This window comes from Populus euphratica, unplaced genomic scaffold, assembly GCF_000495115.2.
Source record: "Populus euphratica unplaced genomic scaffold, PopEup_1.0 scaffold89.1, whole genome shotgun sequence".
Lineage (NCBI taxonomy): Eukaryota > Viridiplantae > Streptophyta > Magnoliopsida > Malpighiales > Salicaceae > Populus > Populus euphratica.
The window spans coordinates 544,365-555,853 of record NW_011499970.1 but is presented as its reverse complement, the minus strand read 5'-3'; the positions used below and the strand labels follow the sequence as shown (position 1 = coordinate 555,853).

The following is an 11,489-nucleotide window of genomic DNA, read 5'->3' as shown; positions in this document are numbered from 1 at the left end:
TAAGCCTTAGAATTAGGGCTGAACCCCAGTGTATACCTCTCGCAGGGGGGAAAGTAATTCTTCCCGTTAGAGAAGTTCTTCTCTTACCACTACTAGGGAACCTTAAAGGAGAAAAAGGCTGCCTCAGACCCTTAAAGATGATTCAATCTCTCCACTTAGAAATATTTTCAAATGTTTGTATAGATCTATGCCTACACTTAGTAAAATATTTTTAATTTTAGAAAGAATTATTCTTTGAACTTGAATTGAACTTTTAAATTTTCCTAACCTTGATAGGATTTAGAGGATTCGTTCCCTATCTAGAACCAAGAGGAAAATCTAGGTTATAGGTATATCCTTATATGGTTGAATGAATTCTTATTGAGTTAGCAAAATGCCCCTGAGCATTACATGAAAATTAGTGATGTTGAACTAAAGAAACAAAGTCAAATTCTTTAAAGAATTTAAGGTTATTGCTTTAAGTATATTGTATCAATCCTTGGCAAGGTGAGTTGTATAATCACACTAAAAATACGAGATTAATCTTATCCTTGATAAGTTAAGGCTATTGCTCTGGGGATATGGGGATATCGTGTTAATCCTTGTCAAGATAAGTTGTATAATCACATTAGGGAGACCAAGTCAATCTTGTCATATATGTGTGGCATCATGGCGATCGTCCACCACTCAAAAATTGTATGTAATATACAAATATATATTCTATTATGGTAAAATATGAAGAGACAATGAATTCTTATCTCTTATCAAAAGAAAATTAAAATGGGAGTCGCCACCTAGTATTTTAGTCACTATGAACCCTAACAAGTCTCAGAGATAGGGTATGGAGACTCATTGTTATGAACCCTAACAGGTCTCAGAGATAGGGTATGGAGACTCATTGCGTAAATGGAAGGTATTAACATCCTAACTACGCCATACCTAATGTAAGTTGCATTGTTTTATATGATAAAATTTAAGGTTTGGTTGTGGTGTCTAAAATTTTTCGGCCTGTCTATGGTTTAAAAAAGGTCTTCCTTTCTAAGGAGATTTTTATCTTAATGAAGTAAAATCTAACCATTTTATTGTTTTGAAAAAAAATTAAATATCCAAAATATATATTACATGTAATGTCATACCCTGGATACTAAAAGATAAATAAAATAATTTTTTTTTTGTTTTTTAAATTTTGACTAATGTTCTTTTTACTTGAATAAACTGGTTATTTAAGCCAAAATGCATGCTAAAACATTGTTTTTTTTTTTTTTTATATATATATATGAAAAACACAATATGACTTTTAACATTGAGACACTTGACTGTATATAAAAAATATTTTTTTAATTTTTTTTGTATTACTTTTAGCATTGAGACACTTGGCTGTATATACAAAAATATTTTTTTAATGTTTTTTGTATTTTTGAAAGTTTTGACCAAAACTAGGTATTTTAATATCGAATTTCTATTTTTACGACATAAAAATATTTCTCGATATTAAACAAAATAGAGTCAAAAAACGTGGGGAAAATTTCAATTTATGAAAGGAAATTTTTTTATTTGATGCTTTGGGATGGGCTAGGTTTGCTGGCTCATTTAAACAATGGGCCTCTCCACTGTTGACATGCAATGTGAACAGTGGAGAAGAAGACGTAGAAGAGATAGAAGAAGAAAAGGAAAGGGAAGAAGGCTTACCTGCGGTGGCCCATCATGCTTCTAGCAATTGTGGTGGTGTCGGTGGCAAAACGCAGCTGGTGGTGGTGGCTGAGGGCACGATAGTGCTTTACTTCCCCTTCTTCTTCCTTTGTGCAGAGGCGAGAGCCTCTATTTTTTTTCTTTTCTTCTTTTGCTTGACAAGCTGTTGCTATTCATGGCGATGAAGAGGAGGCGCAACGGTGACACTGTTGAGCTAGAGGTGGTCGTTCTCTCCTTCTGCCCCTCTCTATTTTTTTCTTCTCTCTCTCTCTCCTCTATTTTCTCATTCTCTTCTTTTTTCCTTTCTTTGTTTTTTCTTTCTTTCATTTTCTCTTTCTTTTCTCCCTTCTGTCTTCTTTTCTCTTGGTCTCTCTTTTTTTTTCTTTGTTTTTCTCTTCCCTTCACCTATTTTTATAGGCAAAAACAGGAGAGGAACGTGGCTAGGGCAGTCACTGTACTGCCGCCCTTCCAATATGCTGAAAGTGTGGGTTGTGTCGATGTCTTTGTAAAAGGAAGTCAGTGTCTCTTTGAAGGGGAAGATGACGATGATAGAGGAAGAAAAAAATCTTTTTCTTCCCCTCTTTCCCACATCCAAGGGAAGAAGAAGTCCCACAGTGTTGTCAAAATGACACCGTTTTGAGTATTTTTTTAACAGTGCATGAAACAACGCTGTTTTGGTCAAAATATGCCCTTTCATTTAAAAGAAAAAGACAACAAAATATGTTAAAGTTTACATAGGTCCTCAATTTGTAATTTGTTCGATCAAGTCTTAAATTGCAATTTTAATTTAAAAATCAATGTAATTACATCCCTACCAAAAATCAAATAGCACCCCTGAAGTTAGTAGCCCTTTTCACTTTGGTCCTTGGTCTTGAAGTTATGCAATTTGACCCTCAATTGAGCAATAAACTTCTAATTTTTTCAATTGAGCCACTAATCTAGTTTTAATTATAGCCTCTCTATTAACGCGCCTTTTTCATTTTGGTTCTTGGTTTCATATTTCTTCAATTAAGTCCTTAATTGACCAACAAACTTCAATATTTATGCAATTAAGCCCCTGATTTGACTAAATTAACTCTTTAAAATTATAATTTGACCTTAGAACTTTAATTTCTTCCAATTAAAGCCCAAATTGACTCCAAAATCAATTCTTCTTGCAATCAAACTCTCCATAAATTTAATTAAACCTTTAATAAAATTTAATTGAGTCCATAAACATCTGATTTTGGACTTTTCTTTCTTAAATTGATTTTTCTTTATCAATAAGGCTCTCATCAATCAACAAAATACTGTCAAATTTTAAATTGGTTGAGAACCTCCTCAACCAATTTTTGATTATTTTTTAACGATTTGACATCCTTTTCTCACTGTTCTTATTTTTTTATTTTTTTCAAACATATATTTTTTGATTTTTTTTTGTATTTTTTTAATGCGGGGGCCCAAAAATGGGTTACGACAAGTCTCCTGCATAGTAAGTTATGCAATCACGCTAGAAAGACTGTATTGATCTCTCTTAAGGTAAGTTATGCAATAACACTAAGGAGATCGACTCAATCTCATTATTGGTGAGTTGTGCAATCATATTAGAGAGACTATGTTGATCTCTACCGAGGTAAATTGTGCAATAACATTAGAGAGACTGTGTTGATCCCTTATAAGATAAATTATGCAATAACACTAGAAAAACCGAGTCAATCCTATCCGTGGTAAGTTTATGATACACTTTTAGGCATAACTTAGAGGAAATGAAGAACATTGTCATTCTGAATAAATTATCCACATAAAAAAAAACTTATATTCTTAGTTATTGACTATTGTATATTTTTATTTTCCTATGAGGTATAGCCTACTTGATGACCCGAGTTTCTAATTTCCGCTAAGATCATAGTCTCAGTTCCTTTGGTGATGAGAAAATAGAGTTTTTCCAGTTGATGTTTTTATGTTAGTTAACTCATTTTTTCTTAAATAATTGTCAAATAGACTTCAAATATTTTATAGTTTCAACCAACACTCTATTTACACTTGCTGAAAGCTTTTAAATTTTCAAGGTTTTGATGACATTCATGAATGTTGAAAAAAATTATAGCTTAGATTTGTTTGCCTCACCAAGTCCTCGAGTAAAGAAAGGAAATCATGTTCTAACTTTAGAGTAACAAAAATATTGTTTAGCCTGTTGATTCTTTTACAAATAGTGTGCATTTGGTATCCAAAGTATATCACGCCTTCCATGTTTATTTTAGAACATTCTTGATCATTAAAATAGTCTTTCCTACTAAAGGAATTTTATTGGTACCATCAATGGGATTATAAGAATGCATACCATTCTCCTAGTTGACTAATGTCATAGCCCTACGAATCTTCTCTTAGCTGATATATTGGTTCTTAATGAGGAGTTGAATCTGAATAAAAAGTCAATGATGCTATGATATTGTAGTTATGTTAGCAGCCATAGAGAGGTCTATGATACATTTTATCTCAAGTGTATCATGATTATCTATCATTGATAGTTGATGATGGATGTCAAAAAACTAATCTAGAAGAACATTTGATAGCTTTTTTTTTATCTTTTTCCACATACAACGTCAGTTGATGATATTCCAAAATTCAATATGCTTAGAAGCAAGGCTTATATGTTGAATAATCGGTTAATTTTGGGGTTCTAGCAATCTAATCATTCTCCTTAACCAAGGTAGCTGGTTGCTTGTACCTAGCAGTTGGTAGTTGGTACTTGCAAAATGTCTTTTATTTTAGATTCAACGACTTTCATATATACTTAAGTAATTATCTCTTTTGAGAAGAAAAAAATACAATGATATTTTAGAGAGATAGTCTTTAAAAAGAAATGTACTAAAAAATATTGAGAATGAATGGAATATATATAATGTCTAGAATGTATCAAATGTGAACCCGCAGCTCGAAGAATCTATGAAGTAGTTATAGCCTATAAGTCATGTTCTTTTGTGGAGAGAAGGAATTGGAAAGTAATTTTTTTTAATAATATTAATGAAAGATAAATATATGTACACATAAATAACGAGAAATAAATATCCCTTACATAATAGTGTTAATAAGGGATAAATATATCTTATATATACAATAGTATTAATAAGGGATAAATATATTTTATATATTATTAATAAGAGATAAATATCCCTTATATATTATTAATATTGATGGAATAACGGTAAGTTTTTAAAAGACTTTTATACATTTAGGGGTGTTGAAAGATAGATATCTTTGACTTTAAGATTTTATATTTAAAATTAAAAGAAAAAACGAAGTCTTGCGGCTCAATATAAGGGTCTAAAAATATCATCAGTTCTATATCTTTTTAGGCTTGGCATGATGCCAAACATACAAATGTTGGGTCTGACGAGCACATATAATTGGCATCATCACATAGTTAAGTCCAAGAATATTAGGTTATTAGATTGCGTTTCACCCTTTTTAAATATGGATTCAAGAAAATATAACATATATAAAATATATAAATCCATCACATGTTATTTTACCCATCACATGGTATTTTACAGGCTCTTCAAATCTAACCATATAAAAGCAGCAGCATCAGACAGTATAACTGCTCTCCATTTTGAAACAGTAAATGCATTACAGTAAGGTAAAAATAGTAACCAAAGATAATGTTCTTTGCTGCCTGCACAAATTCGTGGTGTGTGCAGTACATATATCATTACAAATTGCAACAGCAGTGATCATACATGTATACAAGAAAAAAGCTGTTAGGGCTTCAAGAATGAATTGTGCGTATTGATTAATAGCGTTCTAACTAAGGAATAAACTGGTTGAATTGACAGAAAATATGTAGGAAACAAAAATAATGGGAGATATGGGCTATATTTACTTGTATAAATGTTACGCACTGGATCAATTACACAGAAGCTTATAACTGCAAAGAATGGGAAAAAGAGTTAAAATATGTAGCAAGAACAAACAACAGGAAATCAAGTTTTTCAGAATCATTTTTCTGAAAACAAGTAGTTCGGTGATCAGCACCACAAAGTTTTGTCCTAGGAAAAAGACAATCCAAGAGTTGCAGTACTAAAATGGGGCATTCCACAACAAAGGAAACTCTATGATAAAAAAAGAAGCATATGGGTGTATATATGGAGTTCAAGGTGCTCAAACCAAGCTCAAGTTGGATAGGGTTAGTCAACTGAATCAGGATTCTGCAGCTGAATACGAATCTGACTAGAAATGCGAATTATACCAAACAATTTGTTTGCTCCCTGAATATCTAAAAGTCACAACCGTTCTTGTGGTTTACCATAACCTGTATACCGACTATGACAGCTGTTTGAGTGGGAAATTTGAAAAGAAGGCATAGACAGGTCATCCACAAAAGAAACTCACAGTCATTCGCATGATGTATCCTCCATTAAAAAGAACTGCGTTCTGTATTTCATGTAGTATCATCCACTTACAAAATTTACAAAACCTATTTCATGTTGTTTATGTACAAGAATCATGCTATGTGGTTGTCAGGTTCGGGTATCAAAACATAGAAATACATGTTAGTCCTTACCGAACATTCAATGAACAAGGTCATCCTTGCTGTCTTGAATCACATGGGTTGCTGATTCAACCAAATTGTGACTTTGAACAGTTCAACGTCATATATAAAAAGCCACATCAGCAAAGATATCAGCACCGGGCACTAGAGGCTGGCTGGACTATACCTTCCAACAATCACATTGTTCACCGATATTTCAACTCATACCAAGCAATACATCATTGTCAAAGCGCATCCAAGTTGCAAAGATGACAATAAATAACCTTGAATCAATTGATAGCCAAGTTGCATGTAGAACTAACAGTCAACTAGGCATATATGTGCAAATCATTGACAGTTAATTAATTGTTGAAGTTGGGTACAAACTCTCAAAAAAAAACCAAGCACATAAACATCATTGATAAAAGAAATCAAACTAGCCACTCAGAAGCAAAACCACCACAGTCATGGAGAACCAGCACTTCCTTCTGATAACCTGTCCTTTCCAAGGCCACTTAAATCCTATGCTCCAACTTGCCAAGAACCTAAGACAAGCTGGTGCAGCGAGGGTGACTTTTGCCACCACTGTACATGGCCTTACTCAGATAAAAACATTCCCATCTCTTGATGGCTTATACTATGCCTCCTTCTCTGATGGATTTGATGATGGAATCAAACATGCCACCAATTCACAAGACATGCTGTCAGAACTCAAGCGTGCCGGCTCCCAAACTTTAACTGAACTCATCATGACCTTCTCCAAGAATTCTCATCCTGTCAGCTTCCTAATCTACACTCTCATCCTCCCTTGGGCTGCTGATGTTGCACGGTACATGTCAATTCCCTCTGCTCTCCTCTATATTCAGTCTGCTACTTCACTAGCTCTCTGTCATCATTTCTTTAATCGACATGGTGGTGTATATGATCTTTACAACAGCAGTGAAAATAAACCTCCAAGTTCAATACAAGTACCTGGGTTGCCACCATTAGAAACGGAGGACATCCCTTCTTTTCTCTTACCAAATGGTCCGCACTCATCACTAAATCCTGTTTTTCAACATCATATCCAAGTCCTAGAACAAGAACCAAGCCCATGGGTGCTCCTTAACACTTTTGCTTGCCTAGAAGAAGAAGTTATCGCAGCTATTGGTAATATAAGTCCAATCCCAATAGGACCATTGATTCCATTTTCACTTTTAGACAAAAACCACCAATCAGACACATCCTGTGGGTGTGACTTATTTGAAAAATCTACAGAATACATTCAGTGGTTGAATTCAAAGCCAAAAAGGTCAGTTATTTACATTTCATTTGGAAGTATTGCTGTGTTGCAAAAAGATCAAATGGAAGAGATATTGCTTGGTCTAATTGGTACTTGCAGGCCATTTTTGTGGATAATCCGATCTTCAGATAATAAAGACACAGAATTTGATGAGATGGTAAGGGAAAAAGTGAACGAAGAAAAGGGGTTGATAGTTCCATGGTGTTCACAGATGGAGGTCCTTGCTCATGAGTCAATAGGGTGTTGCATGATGCACTGCGGATGGAACTCAACAATGGAGAGCCTGGTGGCTGGCATTCCTGTTGTGGGATTACCACAGTTTGCTGATCAGACAACAAATGCGAAAATGATAGAAGAGGTGTGGAGGAATGGGGTTAGAGCAAGAGTGAATGAAGTTGGTATTGTGGAAGCAGAAGAGATTAGGAGATGTCTAGAGGTCGTAATTGGAAGTGGGCAGAGAGGGCAGGAAATAAGGAGCAATGCTAAGAAGTGGAGTGGATTGGCTTTGGATGCTGTGAAGGACGGAGGTTCCTCGCACAACAATCTGAAAGCTTTCCTAGAAAATGTTACAACTTCAGAAAAGATGATAAATGGTGTATTTTGTTAAGAAATATATATATTTATTTTATTTTATTTATCTAGAATAATATTTTTATTTTAATCTATATATAATCTTTTTAAATTTAAGTTAAACCTACATTGCAGAATATTATGATTAATAAAAACCCTAGCTTCTTTCTCTTTTATATTTGTATTTGTTTTTTGTTAATTTGAATTGCTTTAATATGGTATCAAAGCTGGTTTTATAGAACTTGGTTTAATCTGAAGCACAACTTTTACTGGACAATTTTTTTTGGAGTGATATTCATTATGTTTCTACAAATCTGATATTTTTTCCCTTTAGTTTCTGTAAATCTAGTATTTCGTTATCTTTTCAGTTTCTACAACTTGATATTTGTGTTCTATTACTGGAATTTTTTTTTTTGTTTTTAGACTAATCGTATAGTTTTAAGAAGATATTTGTTTTGTTTCTGAGTTATCCATTTAGTTTCTACAATTTGGTTTTTTTTGCTATTTTTGCATTATGGTTCTATGTAATTGTTGATTATGGCTACTGAAAGAGATGGTTCGCTTAAGTCTGTGAGTGTGAAGTTAGAAGGAAAGAATTATTCGGATTGGAGTTATGTGTTGTGAAAGTTTTTTAGGGGTAAAAATATGTGAGGATATATCAGTGGAACCTATATAGTACCTTAAAAATATCAAGGAAGGGGATGCTGCTTTGATATATACATGGAGAACAAACAATGCAAAGATTATTACTTGAATTAACAATTTTGTTGAGCATTCCATAGGTACACAGTTGATGAAGTATAAGAAGTTTAAGATCATCTACAAAGATTATTCACGCAATTAAATTTTACAAAACAGTATTAGTAAAAGAATGAGATATATGCTCTTCACTAGAATAATATAAGTATTCAAGAGTTCTATTCTATAATGATAGATCTTTGGAATCAATTAACTCTTACAAAATCAGCAGAATTAAAGGCATGTCGTGCCTATGTTGATTATAGGGAACAACAACAATTAGTATAGTTTTTAATAGTACTTCATAGTGATTTAAAAGACTCAGAGGTTTAATTTTACATCATTCTCCACTACCTTTTGTTGACTTTATTATCAGTGAGTTATTGGCTAAGAAATACATCTCCAGTCTTAATTTGAAAAGGAAATTCTTTTTACTTCGAATCCATCTATATTAGTAGTATCATCTAAGCCATTTTCTAATTATCAGAATAATTCTTAACAAGGGTTGTCTTTGATGAATGCAGTTTCTATAAAAAGAAAGTTCATTGGAAGGCTTAGTGTCAAAAGTTGAGACAACAAAATTAAGCTTTGAAGTCTAGTAGCCAATCACAATCAAATGCTCATAGACCACCTTGGAGTTATAAACCATCACACCACAATACTACAATAGTAGTTTCATCAGGCTCTACCACTACTGGTGCTACTACTACTATTGATTTGTCTTTTTATCGTGTGAGTCATTCCTTGTCTAGTTTTTATATCACCAATTTAGTACTCTGGCTGAGCAATTTTAGAAGTTTCTCTTCCTACAGCCATAAGTAATGTCTGCTTCTTTTTCTGTAGGTAAGTTACCTCACAGTTCCTCAAGTATGTCATATTCTAAATGAGTCTTGGATTATGATGTTTCACATCATATATCTCTAGATTCCTCATCTTTTATCTCTATGTTCTCTTCACCCTCCATTCCTATTATGACTGCTGATGATACTTCAATACCCTTAACAGGTGTTGGTTATGTTGTCACACCTCACTTGTCTCTCCCTAATGTTTATCTTATTCCAAAACTTAGATTGAATCTAGCTTATGTTGGATAATTATGTGATTCTAGTGATTATTTAGTCATTTTTTCCTTTTTCTTTTGTTGTGTACAATATATACAGTCTTAGAAGCTGATTGGAACAGGCCATAAGGAGAATGAACTATATATTATAGATGAGTTAAAAGTGTCAGTTATTGCTACTACTACTGGTGCTGCTACTACTATTGATTTGTCTTTTTATTGTGTGAGTCATTCCTTGTCTAGTTTTTATTTATGGCATTCTTGTCTTGGTCATGTTTCATCTTCTTTTTTGAGATTCCATAGGAGCATTAGGAAATTTACAACCTTATGATATTTATGATTGTAGTGGATGTAAATTAGCTAAATTTTTAGCTTTACCTTTTAATCAAAGTATTTTTATTTTTTCTTTCCCATTTGACTTGATTCATTCTGATGTATGCAAAACTTCTCTTATTGCTATAAAAAGAGAGTCTCAATATTATATTTCTTTTATTGATGATTATACTCGTTATTATTTGGTTTATTTAATGAAACATCATTTTAAATCCTAAAGATATTTACAATCTTTCGATCTCTTATCAAAACTCAACATTCTTTTGTTATTAAATATTTTAAGTGTGATTTGGGAGGGGATAATAAATTCTATAAGTTGCTTTTCTTAGATGGAACCATTCATCAAACTTTTTATACAAATACTCCTAAGCAAAATGCTGAAAGAAAATATAGGCACATTGTCGAAACTATTTGTTCTTTCTTATTGTCTGCTTTTGTTCTAGTGAGTTTTGGAGAGAAATTATCCTTACTCCTGTAAGTTTGATTAGTGAAATCATAATTTCTTATAGTTCATGCTTTTCTCCTTTAAAAAGTTATATAAGTATGTCCTTGATTATTCTTCCTTTAGAGTCTTTAGTTGTACTTATTTTATTCTTCATCCTTATATAGAATACAGTAAGTTGTCCTTTCAATCTATTATTTATATCTTTCTGGGTTATAATGAAAGTAAAAAAAGGTATCGTTATTTTGATTCAATAACTTGAAAACTTTATATGTCTCATCATGTTGTCTTTCTAAAGTATATACCTTTCTTTTTTATTCCATTCACTACTTATAGCTTGACTAGACCTGATATTATTCATATAGATCCCTTTTCTAAGGATTTTGATTGTTTATTATCTCAGGTTCTTAGTACCTCAAATACCCCTTTACATGATTTATCAATTTGTACTCATCATTATGCAAATCCTGACACTTTACTCTGTGGCACACCTAAAGCTCCATTCTTATTTATAGCCCCCCAAACTTCATTTGATATTATAGATCCACCTCTACATCAATCCATATGTATTTGTAAGTACATAACCCTACAGGATTTTGTTTATTCTTGTTATTCTTCATCCTGTACTTATTTTTTACCTTATATTTATTGTCTCTCTGAGCCCTCTTCCTTTAAGGAGGCAATTCTTGATCCTCTTTGGCAACAAGCTATGAATAAGAAACTTTCTGCTTTGCATAATACAGATACTTGAGATTTGGTTCCTTTACATTCTAGTAAAAGTGTTGTTTGTTAGCATTGGGTGTATAAGATTAAGACTAATACTAACGAGTCTATTGAGTGATACAAAGCTAGGTTAGTTACAAAAGGATGCTCTCATTAATATGGT

The 11,489-nt window shown here is 32.7% G+C and overlaps 1 protein-coding gene across 1 annotated transcript in view; it reads left to right on the top strand.

Moving 5' to 3' along the window:
- The first annotated feature begins 6,588 nt into the window (after positions 1–6,588).
- Positions 6,589–11,489, top strand: part of LOC105139234 (crocetin glucosyltransferase, chloroplastic-like) — a 12,283-nt gene continuing 7,382 nt past the window's right edge. Inside the window, exon 1 of the mRNA XM_011045607.1 lies at positions 6,589–8,061. Coding sequence (XP_011043909.1) covers positions 6,646–8,061 — 1,416 coding nt within the window. The 5' untranslated portion in view covers positions 6,589–6,645. The remainder of the gene's footprint in view (positions 8,062–11,489) is intronic.